The following is a 13,297-nucleotide window of genomic DNA, read 5'->3' as shown; positions in this document are numbered from 1 at the left end:
TTACTATTTGATGTAAAATTATTCTTTTCATAGTAGATTAATTAATAAATTTATTATTTATTTTTCGATAAACAAAAATTTTCTTGCTACGTACTCATGAGATAGTAAAAGTATGTATCCCTATACTAGGGGCACATGCAACATGTTGCAATTCACTTATATTCATTTCAATTTTTGTTAGCGTAATATTTTTTATTATAATTCATATGATATATAATATATTTTAATTTTAAATTAAATATTTGTTTATTATATTAAAAGGTGCCTATAATTTTTAAATAAATAAAATATTAACTATATTTTAATTATTTATCTTAAGACATATTAAATACAATAAAAAATTTCATAAATATATTTAATTTACTAAATAATTCAACCAATAAAATAAAAAAAATTAATTTAGAAGTTTAAGCATAACAAAACAGTGGTGTACCATTATTTGGATAATACATAATAAATAAATTATTTTAACGGTGTTATTTGTAACTGTTAACTTTGATGGATAAATACACAGAAATCCATTAAACCAAAAAAATTTCTTTACATTATCCAAATATAACAGTAAAAAATTTCTTTACTGTTATTTGTAACACCTTTTCTATTATATAAAGCTAAATATGGTATTTTACTAAATATATCATACACAACATGTGAGTTTATATTCAGATTGTGTTTGATATAACGCAATTTGTGAACATAATTATCATTCAATTTATTAAAATATATTAATTTTAACTATGTGAAAATTCATTTATTAAGGTGTTATTTTAAATATAATAAATTAATGTAAGTAAGTTTCAAGTATTAAAATTAATCTATGTTTTTTTTTAAATTTAATTGTGTTACTTGGTTAATTTCGAATTTTAAAAAGATAAACTTCATTTAGATTTGTTATTTAGTTAAGTTTTGGTTAACTTTTACGAAAAACCTAATTTCACTAATTTAGGATGTATTTTGAAAATGTGTTATCGTGTCTTAGTTATATTACCAAACTCTAACTAATCTCTAACAAAAGAAAAAACTTACTTTGGAATATAAGTGAGATTTAGAGATTAGATGATATGTTTTTGGAAAAATCATAGACAGGATAGCAGCAGCTCATAAAAATTAGAATTCCCAATTATTAAATATTTTAGAGTTGTGATCAGATGTGATTATGCTCATATTAAGTACCGTGCACCCGAAACAATCTTAACCATTGAAAATCTCATCGAAAGGCTCGCACACTGGTCCTAGAGTGGAATCTCCGGGAACAATGACAGGGACGAAGAGGAACACGGAATTAGGAAAGGGGAAGACGAAGAATATGTAATGCAATAATAAACGTTACAAAAACAAAAGAAAAAACCCAAGTCTTCTCTTCTCTTCGATCCCTTCGATTGGAAGTTCCCAAAGCCACTCTGCAACGAGGCCCGAGACCGATTAAGACAGAAAACCGAAAGAGATCTGTGCCTCCGCTTCGACATATACATTGGAATTGCATCAAAGGGTAAGTTTTGAAATCGAATGTCAAAGTCTTAGATTATTGAATTCCAATGGAACTCAGCAAACCCTGTTTAGAGACACACTTGGCTTTGTTCATGTTGTTGTTGTTTCGCTTTCGCCATTTCGATATTTGGGCTGTCATTAAATAAAAATTCTTTTGTTGGGCTGTCAATATAGCGATGCCCACTACACCTAATAAAGTTTTGGAACTTTGCTTAGAGTTCAAGAGCTTGTGTGCGTATGAGTCCTATTGATATTTGTGTTGCCATGATGGTAGATTTGTGTTCAAATGTATGCTCTTCTATGTTTCTGTAGAAATGGTTAATGATTTTTCTTTGTTAATGTATCTTTATAATGCTGTTTCAGATTGGTATTTGAAGCATATGCATGGATTTGTAGAAATTCATTTTGGGTTTTGTGAATTTGGGTGTCTGAATGGGAGGCGGCTTTCTTAGAATTCGGGGGTTGGAGTTTATTCTTCGTTGTGGCACTCTTTGCTGACCGCTATTCTGAGAGTCAAGGGTGAGTGTGAGAGTGCGAGTAGCAGTTTTTTGCATAAAATGGCTGATATAGCTGGTTTAGCTGAGGCTGCAGGATCAAGATTTGGTTCATTGGAACTAATTGGGAGAGGATCGTTTGGTGATGTCTACAAAGGGTAAGTATCTGTTTACGTATTGTTATTACACTTACATGTGATTCTTTGTTGCAATAAATAATGTTCTATTTTCACATATTGTTTTAAACGTGGAACTTAATTCCCATGCTCGCATATACATTTTGTTCCTGTAGGCACTTTTAAGGATAGAAAACTCGGTGGAAAAGTTCTTTTACTTACACATGCACCCACACAAACACACACATACCCAAAAAGTGGGAATGCTACTCATTTTCACGAGTTTCAGTGAGTTAATCAATGCTAAAAATTGAGAGATTTGAATGAGGTTAAGATGGCAGCAATTAAGACTTTGTTGAGGTGTTTGCATGGATGGAAAATAGTCAGTTTGGAGCTGTTATTGGATCGTGAACAGGATTCGTGAAAAAGAATGTTGCAAATCAGTGGATTTTAACGAGTTTTTCAGTAATAAGAGCTGGAAAAAAAAGGACAATCAAGCACTCGCAGAAGTGCATCTGAATCTAAGATATCTACGCCCTAGTAGAATTTGAATTTTTCAGGGAAGTACAAAAAAACTATAAATGGCCATAAATACAGTTCATGTCTAGAATATCTTTAAAATACATATACACTCCTCTACACTTTACTAGAAGTAAATTAGCATATTCCAAGAGTTAAAAACATAGGAAAACGACATTGCATTGATATGTATGTTTGGCCAAGCATTTTCAATGCCTTGGAAGTTATCCATTAGTTTAACAGAAAATCCTTTTTGCCTTGGAAGAAGATGGCGAGGATAGTGGTGTGGGTTTGGAATTAGCATAAGCTGAATATTATTTGAACATTGCGTGTTTTCCTTTGGCACATTTCCTTACCTGCAGGTTTGACAAGGAGCTTAACAAAGAAGTTGCCATTAAAGTAATTGATTTGGAAGAGTCGTAAGTTCTCTCTTTATTCATATGCAAGATTTTACTATATATTTTCAATGTCAGATTTTTGCTTTTGATAATTTACTATTTTCATGCTATTTAATTGCTCAGTCAAGGATGGATGGACAAATGAACTAGATGTATTAGAAACAATATTTATTAAGGGTAGTGCTCTGTATTTTCATGACACTATGTTGTTAAGAAAAAAGAAGAAGAAAAAACATGTGTTTCATTCCAGAAGGCATTTGATTCCTAGTTTACAATGTTTTTTTCCCCCTTGGCTCATAAAATGCTGCATGCAGCTACTACTTTTTTTCTTCTAAATTTTCAATTAATTTGACAGTGCATGAAGTCTTGCAAATGTGGTAATGTTATGGATTATCTATTTTCTTTTGATTAAGTTTCATATTTCTGTTCGGCATTGTCCTGCATGATGACGCACATTACTAGAGCTCGCTGCACTGCTGCTGATGATATTGATTTGCCCTGGTTGATGATTCAGTTAATGGCTCTGTTTTAGAACCAAAAAAAAAGAAATAAAGAATATAGTTGGACATGACATTTAAGTGTTGCTCTCACATAGTTTTTTGCTGCATGAAAATAGAAGTAGATGATATTGTTGGAGTGTAGAATGTGCTTCTTCCATCTATGCAATATTTATCCACCCCTTAGCTCTTCTAAAATCTTTTTCTTATTGTCTTTTTCAGAGAGGACGAGATTGAGGACATCCAGAAGGTACTGCCTCATGTTCTTGATGAACTGGTAACTTCATATGATATCATATAGGAGAGCCCATTGTTAACTTGTCTTAATTTTGTGCCAGGAAATTTCTGTGTTGTCACAATGTCGATCTCCTTATATTACAGAGTATTATGGTTCCTATCTCAACCAGACCAAATTGTGGATAATAATGGAGTACATGGCTGGTGGTTCGGTTGCTGACCTAGTATGTTCTTGATTTGCTTCTATTATATTTCATTGAAATGAGTTTTTTGTTTTTGTTTTTAAACTTGCATATTTATGTGAATGGAGAAACATTAGTTGTCAAAATTTGATGAGGTACATTTATCACATTACAATGATATGAAAAGCTGATAGCAATTTTTTAATTTTGGCATTATTTTTTATTATTACTTTCTGCTCCATTTTTTGTTCATTTTCTGCTAATGTTATGAATTAATTAGACTGAATATTATATTCCTGAAGACTAATACAAATGTTCTCCTTCTACAGCTTCAGTCAGGTCCACCATTGGATGAAATGTCAATTGGTTGCATTCTTCGTGACTTGTTGCATGCAGTTGAGTATTTACATAATGAAGGGAAAATTCACAGAGACATTAAAGGTTTTCAGCTTTTATTTTGATTTATTTACTGTTATTTTTGTTTACACAGGCATCTTAAAATTATTTTTAAGAGTAGTATTGAATGTTAAACATATGTTTTTTGGAAGAGCTTTTTTGTTTGAAAGGTAATATATTGAATTCTTCTTGCAGCGGCAAACATTTTATTGACTGAGAATGGTGATGTTAAGGTATATCTTCTGCTTAGATTATGTGGCAATCATTACAATCAAATTTGTTTGCTTTAGTCTTCGTTGTTACATTTTTTATCGTAACAGGTTGCGGATTTTGGTGTTTCTGCACAATTAACCAGGACAATATCAAGGAGGAAGGTATCATCTTTACCAAGCCCAATCTCTATTGATGGTTAAATCATCATGAATGGCTAATTAGGTTATGAGTTGCGAAATCTTGAGTTTCAACTTAAGAATATATTCTTGGTGTTCTCTTAGTGACCCAATCTATAGTTTCTCTACTAAGTTAGGAATAGCAGCTTTTTTTTCCTTTTTTCTGTTCCAAAGGGTATCTATATTCGGTACTCTTTTTCTATTTTTAAACGTCATGTATCTCGTTCTTGTGCAAGAACTTGTGGTTCTCGCATAATTTATAATAGTTCCTACTTTGTTTTTTTATAAAAGAAACTCTTATATGTACCTCAGAGAGTATATTCTTAGTAGTGGTATTTTTGTTATGGAACATACTAATTTTTTTTTAATAACACCAGACATTTGTTGGAACACCATTTTGGATGGCACCAGAGGTAATTCAGAATTCAGAAGGATACAATGAGAAGGTATCTTTGGAAGCAATTTCTTGAATATTTCTTTTGTATTTTTTATTTTATATTATTTGTGTTGCTGTTCATGGATCCTCCCACATCTCTCCCTCTCTACATTGTTCATCGAAGACATCATTCTCTTTGCTTGACCATTAGCACATTGGGACTTCCCCCATTGCTTGACGCAGGCAGATATCTGGTCTCTAGGGATCACTGCTATAGAGATGGCAAAAGGGGAACCTCCACTAGCTGATCTTCACCCAATGCGTGTTCTGTTCATTATACCTCGAGAAAATCCACCTCAGGTAATCAGATCTTTTTATGCCATTCTCTGGTTGACTGATTGTAAATATTTAAGAATGATGAAATGATTTCTAAACATGATATGATACTTTACACAATAACATTGTTGTTTTGCATTTTTCATGTGCAGTTGGATGAGCATTTTTCTCGTCCTATGAAAGAGTTTGTTTCATTTTGCTTAAAGAAGGTACCTGCTGAGGTATGTCTTCTATACCTAAATGGTGTACTCTTGTTTCATTTCTTCATGTATGTGTGAATGTGCGTATGCTTAAAGATGCAAATGCTCCAAAGTTGATTTAGTAGCAGGAAAAGATCTCTATTTTTCAGTTGTGTTTTTTTATTCCAGCTTTTAGTAAGTCTGTGCTTGTTTTGTGTCTAACGTATATTGGCTACCTATTGATGAATTCAAGTTAGATCATTTTAAGTACCAACTGATATTTTTTATTTGTTAGAGATTGACATCTATCAGAAGCAAACTTACATCACACTACAGACAGCTCAGTTATCTTTAGATTTTTTCGTTTTCATTGGACTAGTTTTTAGGTGAGTTCCTTTAAATTTTTGGTATAGATTGTGAGGGTAGAAAGAGAGGGAGTGAGGTTTAGACCCATTCTAGGAGTTTCTTAGAGGATAAATGTAGCTTTAAATCAACCTTTAGGGTATTTCATTAATTGAGGATAATATCCCAATGCTTACAATTTATAACAGTATAAGCAACCTTATTTAGGCACTACTATTTCTTAAAATCTTGAGTAATTAGATTCTTAACTAGCCAACTAACTTTCACCCTGGAATTGCAGATTACTTATAAAGAAGTAAATTCTTAAATCAGCATATAAGCCTGAAACATGTATAAATTCCCTAGACTTCCTACATCATTGTAGAAAGTAAGACTACATCTATAAAACTGAAATTTACCATTTTAGCCATTAACTGCCAAAGAAATAAAAGAATATGTATTTTTTTTTAATGGGGATATTGATCCATGTTTGGTCATAGAATTTGTGTTTTTACTCTGGGCATATGTTTGAACTTTGAAGGATGATGCATGAATGTATGCATACAGATAAAGATCATGTTCTACATATTGTGGCTTATGCTGCTGCATATTGGGCTTTCCATTTAGTAGAATTTTGCAGAAAGTTGTTTCTTTTGTTTAATAGATAATTATTTTTGTTCACGTGAAATTAACATAACCTTTGTTTAACACTATTTTGTGACAAAGGAACACTACGATATTTGGCAGGTATTGATGGCTGTATTTAGAATTTAATATTTCATTTTAGGCATTTTTGCATTGTTGTTAGAATCATGTCACTTTTTTTTTTTTGCTTGTGAATGGATTTATATTTTCTCACCTTTAAAGAGTAAAAATCTCTCATTTGGTAAAATCCTCTTTGTTTAGACCTTCCTCCTATTCTGGGCATGGAGATCAAATTTCTGATTTACTTGTTCTGAGGAGGAGATACAATATCTGATTAAATTAGCCACCGTGTAAGCTGTCTTTTAGTTTGTTTCACCTTTATTTATCTGCTTTAATTTCAGCGACCAAGTGCCAAGGAACTTCTGAAGCACCGATTTATTAGGAATGCAAGGAAGAGTCCAAGGCTTCTAGAGAGAATAAGGTGTGTATGCTGTTGTATTTTGTTTGAATTGAAATTTAATTTTATGCTCATCCAAGTTTTCCTAGTGTGAGCATAGGGCAATAAGGATTTTGACCAGGGTTGATGCTGGAAACAGTAACACAATAAAGGAAAAGAAGTAGAAGCTTCGCTAGGAGTTGAGAGAACTAACCTAAAAATGCTACTAGATTATTTTTGATGAAAACTTAAATGAAGTACAAGCCTTAAGACTTTTTTTATCGACTAGTTGATTTTATTATCACTAGAAGTCCTAATTTAGACAAGAGACAAAATAAATTGAAAAAAGTACATTAAGAATTTTGATTTTAAAAAACAAATCCTAAATAAACTAATTAGCAAGTATTTATGTCCTACATCAGTCTCCCCCTCCTGAAAAAAACTGGTCCTCAAGTTGTGGGAGAAAATATGAAGTATCTCCCTTTGTTATTTTTGTTAACTCTCTCCTTGTATTTTATATTAAGCTTACTTGGAATTTTAGTAATTGTGAGCTTGTAGACCAATCCACCTATTCGACTATTTCTCTCTTAGTCGGACTTATGGCCATTCACACGATCCATTTAGTGTTTCAAGTGCTCTAAACATACAAGCAAAATGACTTATTTGTAGACTAATTAATGCTGATTTCACTAGGATTCCTAATCCAAATAAAAGACTGAATAAATTAAAAATAAAACTATTATTAAGAATTGTAATAAACTACATCTTTTAATAATAGTCTAAATAAACTAATTACTAGGCATGTATGTCATACATCACACTATCACACAAGGGAGATGCAAAATTGGTTCAAAATATTCTGCATCTCCATTGTTGCATTTTTGAAAAACATATCATACCATGTTTGATTTCTGCATCATCAGTTACTTAGTTTGCCTTCGTGTTATTGACAGAGAGCGTCCAAAGTACCAAGTCAGGGAAGATGCAGATACCATAGGAAATGGTCCTAAAGCTATAGGGGATACATCTGATACTGTGAAGGTTACACGAAATTTAATGGAAGATACTGTTCGAACTAGGTGGGTTTACTTTCTACTAAATGATTTCTTGTGGTGCTATGCTGATTGGGTGGATGGATTTTATTTCCACTGTTGATTCCTAGTGGACTTTTGGTCATTACAGGGTGGCACACTAACTGACTCATTCTAATTTGCAGTAATCATGGTAAAACCTTGAAAAATGCTGGATGGGATTTCAGCATTAGTGGGACACAAAATACGGGTACTGTAAGAAATGTTGTAAAACCACCTCCGATTAGAGAAAGAAAGCTAGATCTTCTATATAATCAGGCCAGCCCTGGGAAACTTTCAGAGAGTGGAAATCAAGGGTTGCCTGCATCTAGAAGTACATATGAAGATTATTTTGGGAAAGATTCTAGAGATCAGGAATCCAGTTACGAGGATGTAAGTCTTTTTTGCTCACTATCATACCATACGATTGCATCCGTATAAAAGTTTTGAACTATTGAATGAAAGTACATCAAATAAACTAGATATGGGAGGTAACTGGACCTCAATTTTAGTAATTTTAGACATCTCTCCTCTGTGATTGTTTATGTTCATCTCTATTCATGCCTAGACTTCTGTACAGTTGTCACAGTTCCTTACTCTTGTTATTATGATTTTGTGGACTCTGTGTTCTTGGCTCTACTCGTTTCTTCTTCTTAATATATGTTAAAAAAAATGCAAGCAAAAGAAGATTTTTTTTAAAATATGTAAGAGAAAAAAAAGAATACATCTATAACATTATATAGTCAATTTTCTTCTCACATTTTCGTCAACTTATTTTGTCTTATATATGTATAATTTTTTTTTCCTTCTAGTAAAAGTCATTTATTGCCAAAAGTCCTATACGACATAAGTGTAGCCGTGGAGGTGAATCAAAATTTTTCTACTCTATAAATATATATATTATAAAATAATTAAGTCAAATGATTTTATATTTTAGTAATCAATAATATATTTTAATTATTCTTTTTTATTATTTTTGATAAAAAAATTAATTCATTAATTACTACTCCATACTTTATATTTCAACTCTCACTATCTAATTTAGGTTTAATCTATAAAGTTAGCAAATTTAGTTTTTGTTGTAGATAAACAAATTTAGTATTATAGTGAATAGTATATTTTAATTATTGTCTTTATAAATTTTTAACATTATCTTAGCCCTTGGATGTGATCTCTTGTTTTTTTTTCCCTTTATTGAGTTACTCGTATTTTTAATCATTGAGTTTAATTTAGGATTTTTAAAGTTGTATAATATTTATTTCTTCCACTTTAAAGTTTGACTTGCAATTTTATTAAGATGATCATTTTCTTAAATTAATATTTGCATCACTCACAGCACATTACACATGTAGCATAGCAAAGATATGAGCCAAGAATGAAAATTTTGTTTTCATTTGTACAAGATTTTGATTGTTACCAATTGCAGTCAAGTAAAAAAGAAAAGAAAGATATCATTGTACAAGTTCTTTCTTTCTTTATTACAAGAACAATGTGTAAATATATTATAATTATTATAATTACATCATAAATAAAATCTTAGAATAAATTGTCAATTTAATCCAAATATTAATTGGTATTATTATTTTTATTTTCAAATTCTGCTTTATACATAATTTATCATCACTTTAGCTTATTATGATCTCCATTAGAAATTCAACATTTCTTTAATTGTAATATATTTTCTCTATTAAGCTTAAAAGTTCTTTGATAATAGTACTATCCAAATAAAATTTTACTGTTATCTATTTTAAAAATAAATATTTATTATTTCTCTATTTTTTTTCAGTGTAACAGTTTACTTTTAATTAAAAAGTAACTGTTCATTCTACTTATTTTTGTCTAAATATCATATATGATAAACTCACATAATTTGTATTATAATTTTTCAAGAAAATTATTTTTAAAAAATCAATAATGCACGACTGCACATGCCTTTTACCTAGTATAGTAAAACACAACACTTGTTTCTTTTTGCAATTTTTTTAATGTAATACTGATTACGTATGATCGACTAATCTGAGCTATCAAATTGCATTAGTAGAAGGAAGATTTTACTGGCCGAACCCTTTGTTTTGACTGAAAGTATAAAATGACTTTTAGTGCAACTCAATTTCGATTTATTGAATGCTTACCCTTGTGACGTCTTCATAGCAACTGAGGCGCTCTATTTTCAGGAAATGTCTGTGAGTGGGTCAGGAACTGTTGTTATACGAACTCCAAAGAGTTCTCAGTCATCTGCACATTTTCATGATCCCAACTCTTCGGTATGATGTCTGTACAAAAAGTTTACTGTAGGAAGTTTCTAAATTTTTTTTCTATGTGGTTGCCTTTTTATTGAATAAGCTATCTGTCTGCTGTTTAGTCTAGCAGCACATATGCTTCTTTTGAAGATGCTTCTCCTAGTGGAACTGTTGTATTCCGCAACCAGCATGATGATGACTCTCCACGGACTCCCAGATCTAGGCTCGGAATTCAAGAGAGAACTTCAACTGCCTCACTTGAAGACAGTGTTACAAATCTTGCAGAGGTTAATTTTTGTTTGATGATTAGAATTACCTGTACTGTTATAGAGAGGAGAAGAGGCTCTACAAGTTTCTTCCTTAGTAATAAAGTGAAGTTTGTTTACATTTGACAAGTGCAATTAATAGTACAATCCTTTGCTTTCTTTAATAATAACAGAGTAAAAATCTTATGTAACTAGGTATTTCTAAAATATGTTTTGCCACTGGAGTCTTTTCTTTTCTGAAAGTTAATATGGGAGTGAACTTATTATGCTTTTGGGGCTTATCATCTAGAATAATGAAAATTTTATACTTTGGTCGTTAATGTTAACACAGGCAAAGGCTGCAATACAAGGAGGGGTCAAGAAAGGGAATGTTAGAGAAAGGTTTGCTTTAGGAAAATTCAATAATGATATAGAAAACAAACGGGAGCACATGACAAATAGCTCTGATTCTTCCAGGTAAATGCTTTAGCTGCAAGCTGCTGGTATAATGGGGTGTTTTATTTATTTATTTTTATGACTAACTGGTCCACAAACTTAATTAAATGATCATTTCACAGAAATTCACATGGTCATTTTGATTCACCAAAAGCAATTTCTAAATCTCGCCAAGAAAGTGATGATGAAGAAAATGCAAAAATTGTATCATCCTCTGCACCATTGGCAGTATTGCTTATGCCTGCCTTAAAAGAGGTAACCATTCAGCAGTTTACACTCAGTACTTTTCTGATTACAAGAATTGAGATCAAAACATTGTTCTCAATGTGTTTTCTTTTTGCTTCAATTAATGTGCCTTTTCTCACCGGCTTTTTATCTTTTAATATTTTAGTAACAATATTTTAGGACATGAAAATTCTAGAGTAGAAGCCCTTCTGTAGCATTGAAATTGAAACACAATAGAGTAAATGGTATAATGTTTGAACTCAGGCTTGTAACAATTGCACATGGATGGCCCATGCATGTCTTTTTGTTCACTGAATTGAAAATATATTTGAGCTCAGGCTTGTACAGAACCAAGCTCAAGTGAAGGGCCTTGACTGCTTGTTCTCTTCAATGGAATTTTTGTGTATGAACTACTGAAATTAAATTGACTCCATGTATTGTACTAATGGTTCCTGAACTGGTGATATTTTTATTCATTTGTTTTAATCTTATTTTTAAGGCTTTGTTTAATATTTGGTGGGGGAAGTTTTTGTGGTAATGTTAGATGATTATGTGATGTTTAGACATGAGAAGTTTTTAGTGATCTATGGCTATCATCAACCTTATTGAGATTTTACCATGAGTTCCTCCAGTAGACTTATCATTAGCATGTGCAATTCTGTAAGTTAAAAGAATTTTCGATGATTTTAGCATCCTATTTTACCACTGCTTATGACAGGTCATTGCTGATGATTCGGAAGGGCCCACTGTGCATGCAGTTGCGAATTCTCTCATCAATATGGAACGCTTGAAACCAGGATCTTGTGAAGTTCTCATCAGCCGGTTGCTTCAGCGGTTGTCAAGGTGCAGAAAGTTTCTCCACAATTTCATACTGGTCCCTGTTTTGTCTCATGACTTGAAAAGTTTTTCATTTTCTGTATTGACTAATAAAAAAAAACTTTTCAGTTCAAAGGAATCCTCACTGAAAGATCTGCATGAGCTGGCGTCTCACCTATTTACAGCTGAAAAGACAGCTTCTGAAGAAACACAAAACACAACTGCAGAAGCTGAGAACAAGAAAAAACAGCAGAACAAGGAAATTCATTCAAATGCAAATTTAAGCTCGCTTGCTAGATTTTTGCTCTCAAGGTTGGTACAACAGTAGTTTTATAATCTTTATAACTTGTTTAATGCTTTTGATAGGAACGATGAAAATTCTTCGCCTGGCATAGACACTTAAATCAATCACACAATAATTAGTTCCAAGTAGAGTTAAACATGATGTTTGCCCAACGAAGTTAAGAAACCAAAAAAAATAGAGGAGAATATCATACAACTTGAGCAAGAGTTTTGGTTTTAGTAATTCCTCTAATCTGTCAAAGAGTGATGTGGCCAAACTCTATTTGGAAATATCAACAATAGAAAGAGTTAATTTGTTCCTAAATATGGTCCCTACTATTATGAATGTGTGACTCAAAAGTCCAACACAACACACATACTTGCCGTTTATTCAAATGTGGTGAAAGCAAACTAGCCTATGTGCACTTATTTGGCAACTGTATAATTTGGAAAACATTGCGATGCAGATGGCAAGGCCAAGTTTCAAGAGATCTCAACCCAACTTAAATGAGCTTGGAACAGTGTCATTCGATATTTAGCACCATCGTCTTTTGTGCTATTATTATTATTTTTTATTTTCCCTTTCTGATTCAATGTACATAACAATTGTTAGAAATTGTGTAGTTATTGTTTGATTGTTATTATTATTTTTTTGTTGCAACTTTTCTATCTTAACAATTTTTGGGGGGTTTTAAGGTGGCAATATCGCTGTATAAATTGGAGGGATTTGCTATAATTACATTGTTAAGATTAGAATTTTACTAAAGATTTAATAATTTTGTTGTTTGAATTCACTGGAGAGTGGAGATTCAATTTTATCTTATTTTGACACCATTTTGTTTTGGTTATTATAAATATGTTTTGTCTGTGCTAGTTGAGTTCCTAACAAAATTATTCATTTAAATATAGGCATATCAATTTTTTCATCGTAAA

At 31.7% G+C, this 13,297-nt stretch overlaps 1 protein-coding gene across 2 annotated transcripts; it reads left to right on the top strand.

The window, feature by feature from the left end:
* The first annotated feature begins 1,247 nt into the window (after positions 1–1,247).
* On the top strand, positions 1,248–13,198 carry LOC133796915 (uncharacterized). 2 transcript variants are annotated; one of them, XM_062234615.1, is made up of 21 exons: positions 1,248–1,489; positions 1,852–2,140; positions 2,980–3,036; positions 3,735–3,762; positions 3,851–3,973; positions 4,261–4,372; positions 4,523–4,560; positions 4,648–4,701; positions 5,094–5,162; positions 5,336–5,452; positions 5,581–5,649; positions 6,996–7,075; positions 7,984–8,109; positions 8,247–8,493; positions 10,275–10,364; positions 10,463–10,627; positions 10,938–11,062; positions 11,164–11,296; positions 11,985–12,109; positions 12,212–12,394; positions 12,832–13,198. In XM_062234615.1, the coding sequence occupies exons 2-21, from the start codon at positions 2,046–2,048 to the stop codon at positions 12,869–12,871; spliced, it is 2,076 nt and encodes a 691-aa protein (XP_062090599.1). In that variant the 5' UTR covers positions 1,248–1,489; positions 1,852–2,045; the 3' UTR covers positions 12,872–13,198. The 2 variants fall into 2 exon arrangements, with proteins under 2 accessions (XP_062090599.1, XP_062090600.1); XM_062234616.1 differs by lacking the exons at positions 1,248–1,489; positions 1,852–2,140 and having other exon boundaries at positions 3,735–3,789; positions 3,894–3,973.
* The last annotated feature ends 99 nt before the right edge of the window (positions 13,199–13,297 follow it).

The sequence above is a fragment of the Humulus lupulus genome, chromosome 8, assembly GCF_963169125.1.
Source record: "Humulus lupulus chromosome 8, drHumLupu1.1, whole genome shotgun sequence".
Taxonomy (NCBI): Eukaryota; Viridiplantae; Streptophyta; class Magnoliopsida; order Rosales; family Cannabaceae; genus Humulus; species Humulus lupulus.
This window is presented reverse-complemented; position numbering and strand designations above follow the sequence as displayed.

Coding starts and splice junctions, on each gene's coding strand:
- LOC133796915 (XM_062234615.1), top strand. CDS start 2,046: ATGGCTGATATAGCTGGTTTAGCTGAGGCTGCAGGATCAAGATTTGGT. Junction 3,974..4,260: donor GTGGTTCGGTTGCTGACCTA/GTATGTTCTTGA, acceptor CTCCTTCTACAG/CTTCAGTCAGGTCCACCATT. Junction 8,110..8,246: donor GAAGATACTGTTCGAACTAG/GTGGGTTTACTT, acceptor TCTAATTTGCAG/TAATCATGGTAAAACCTTGA.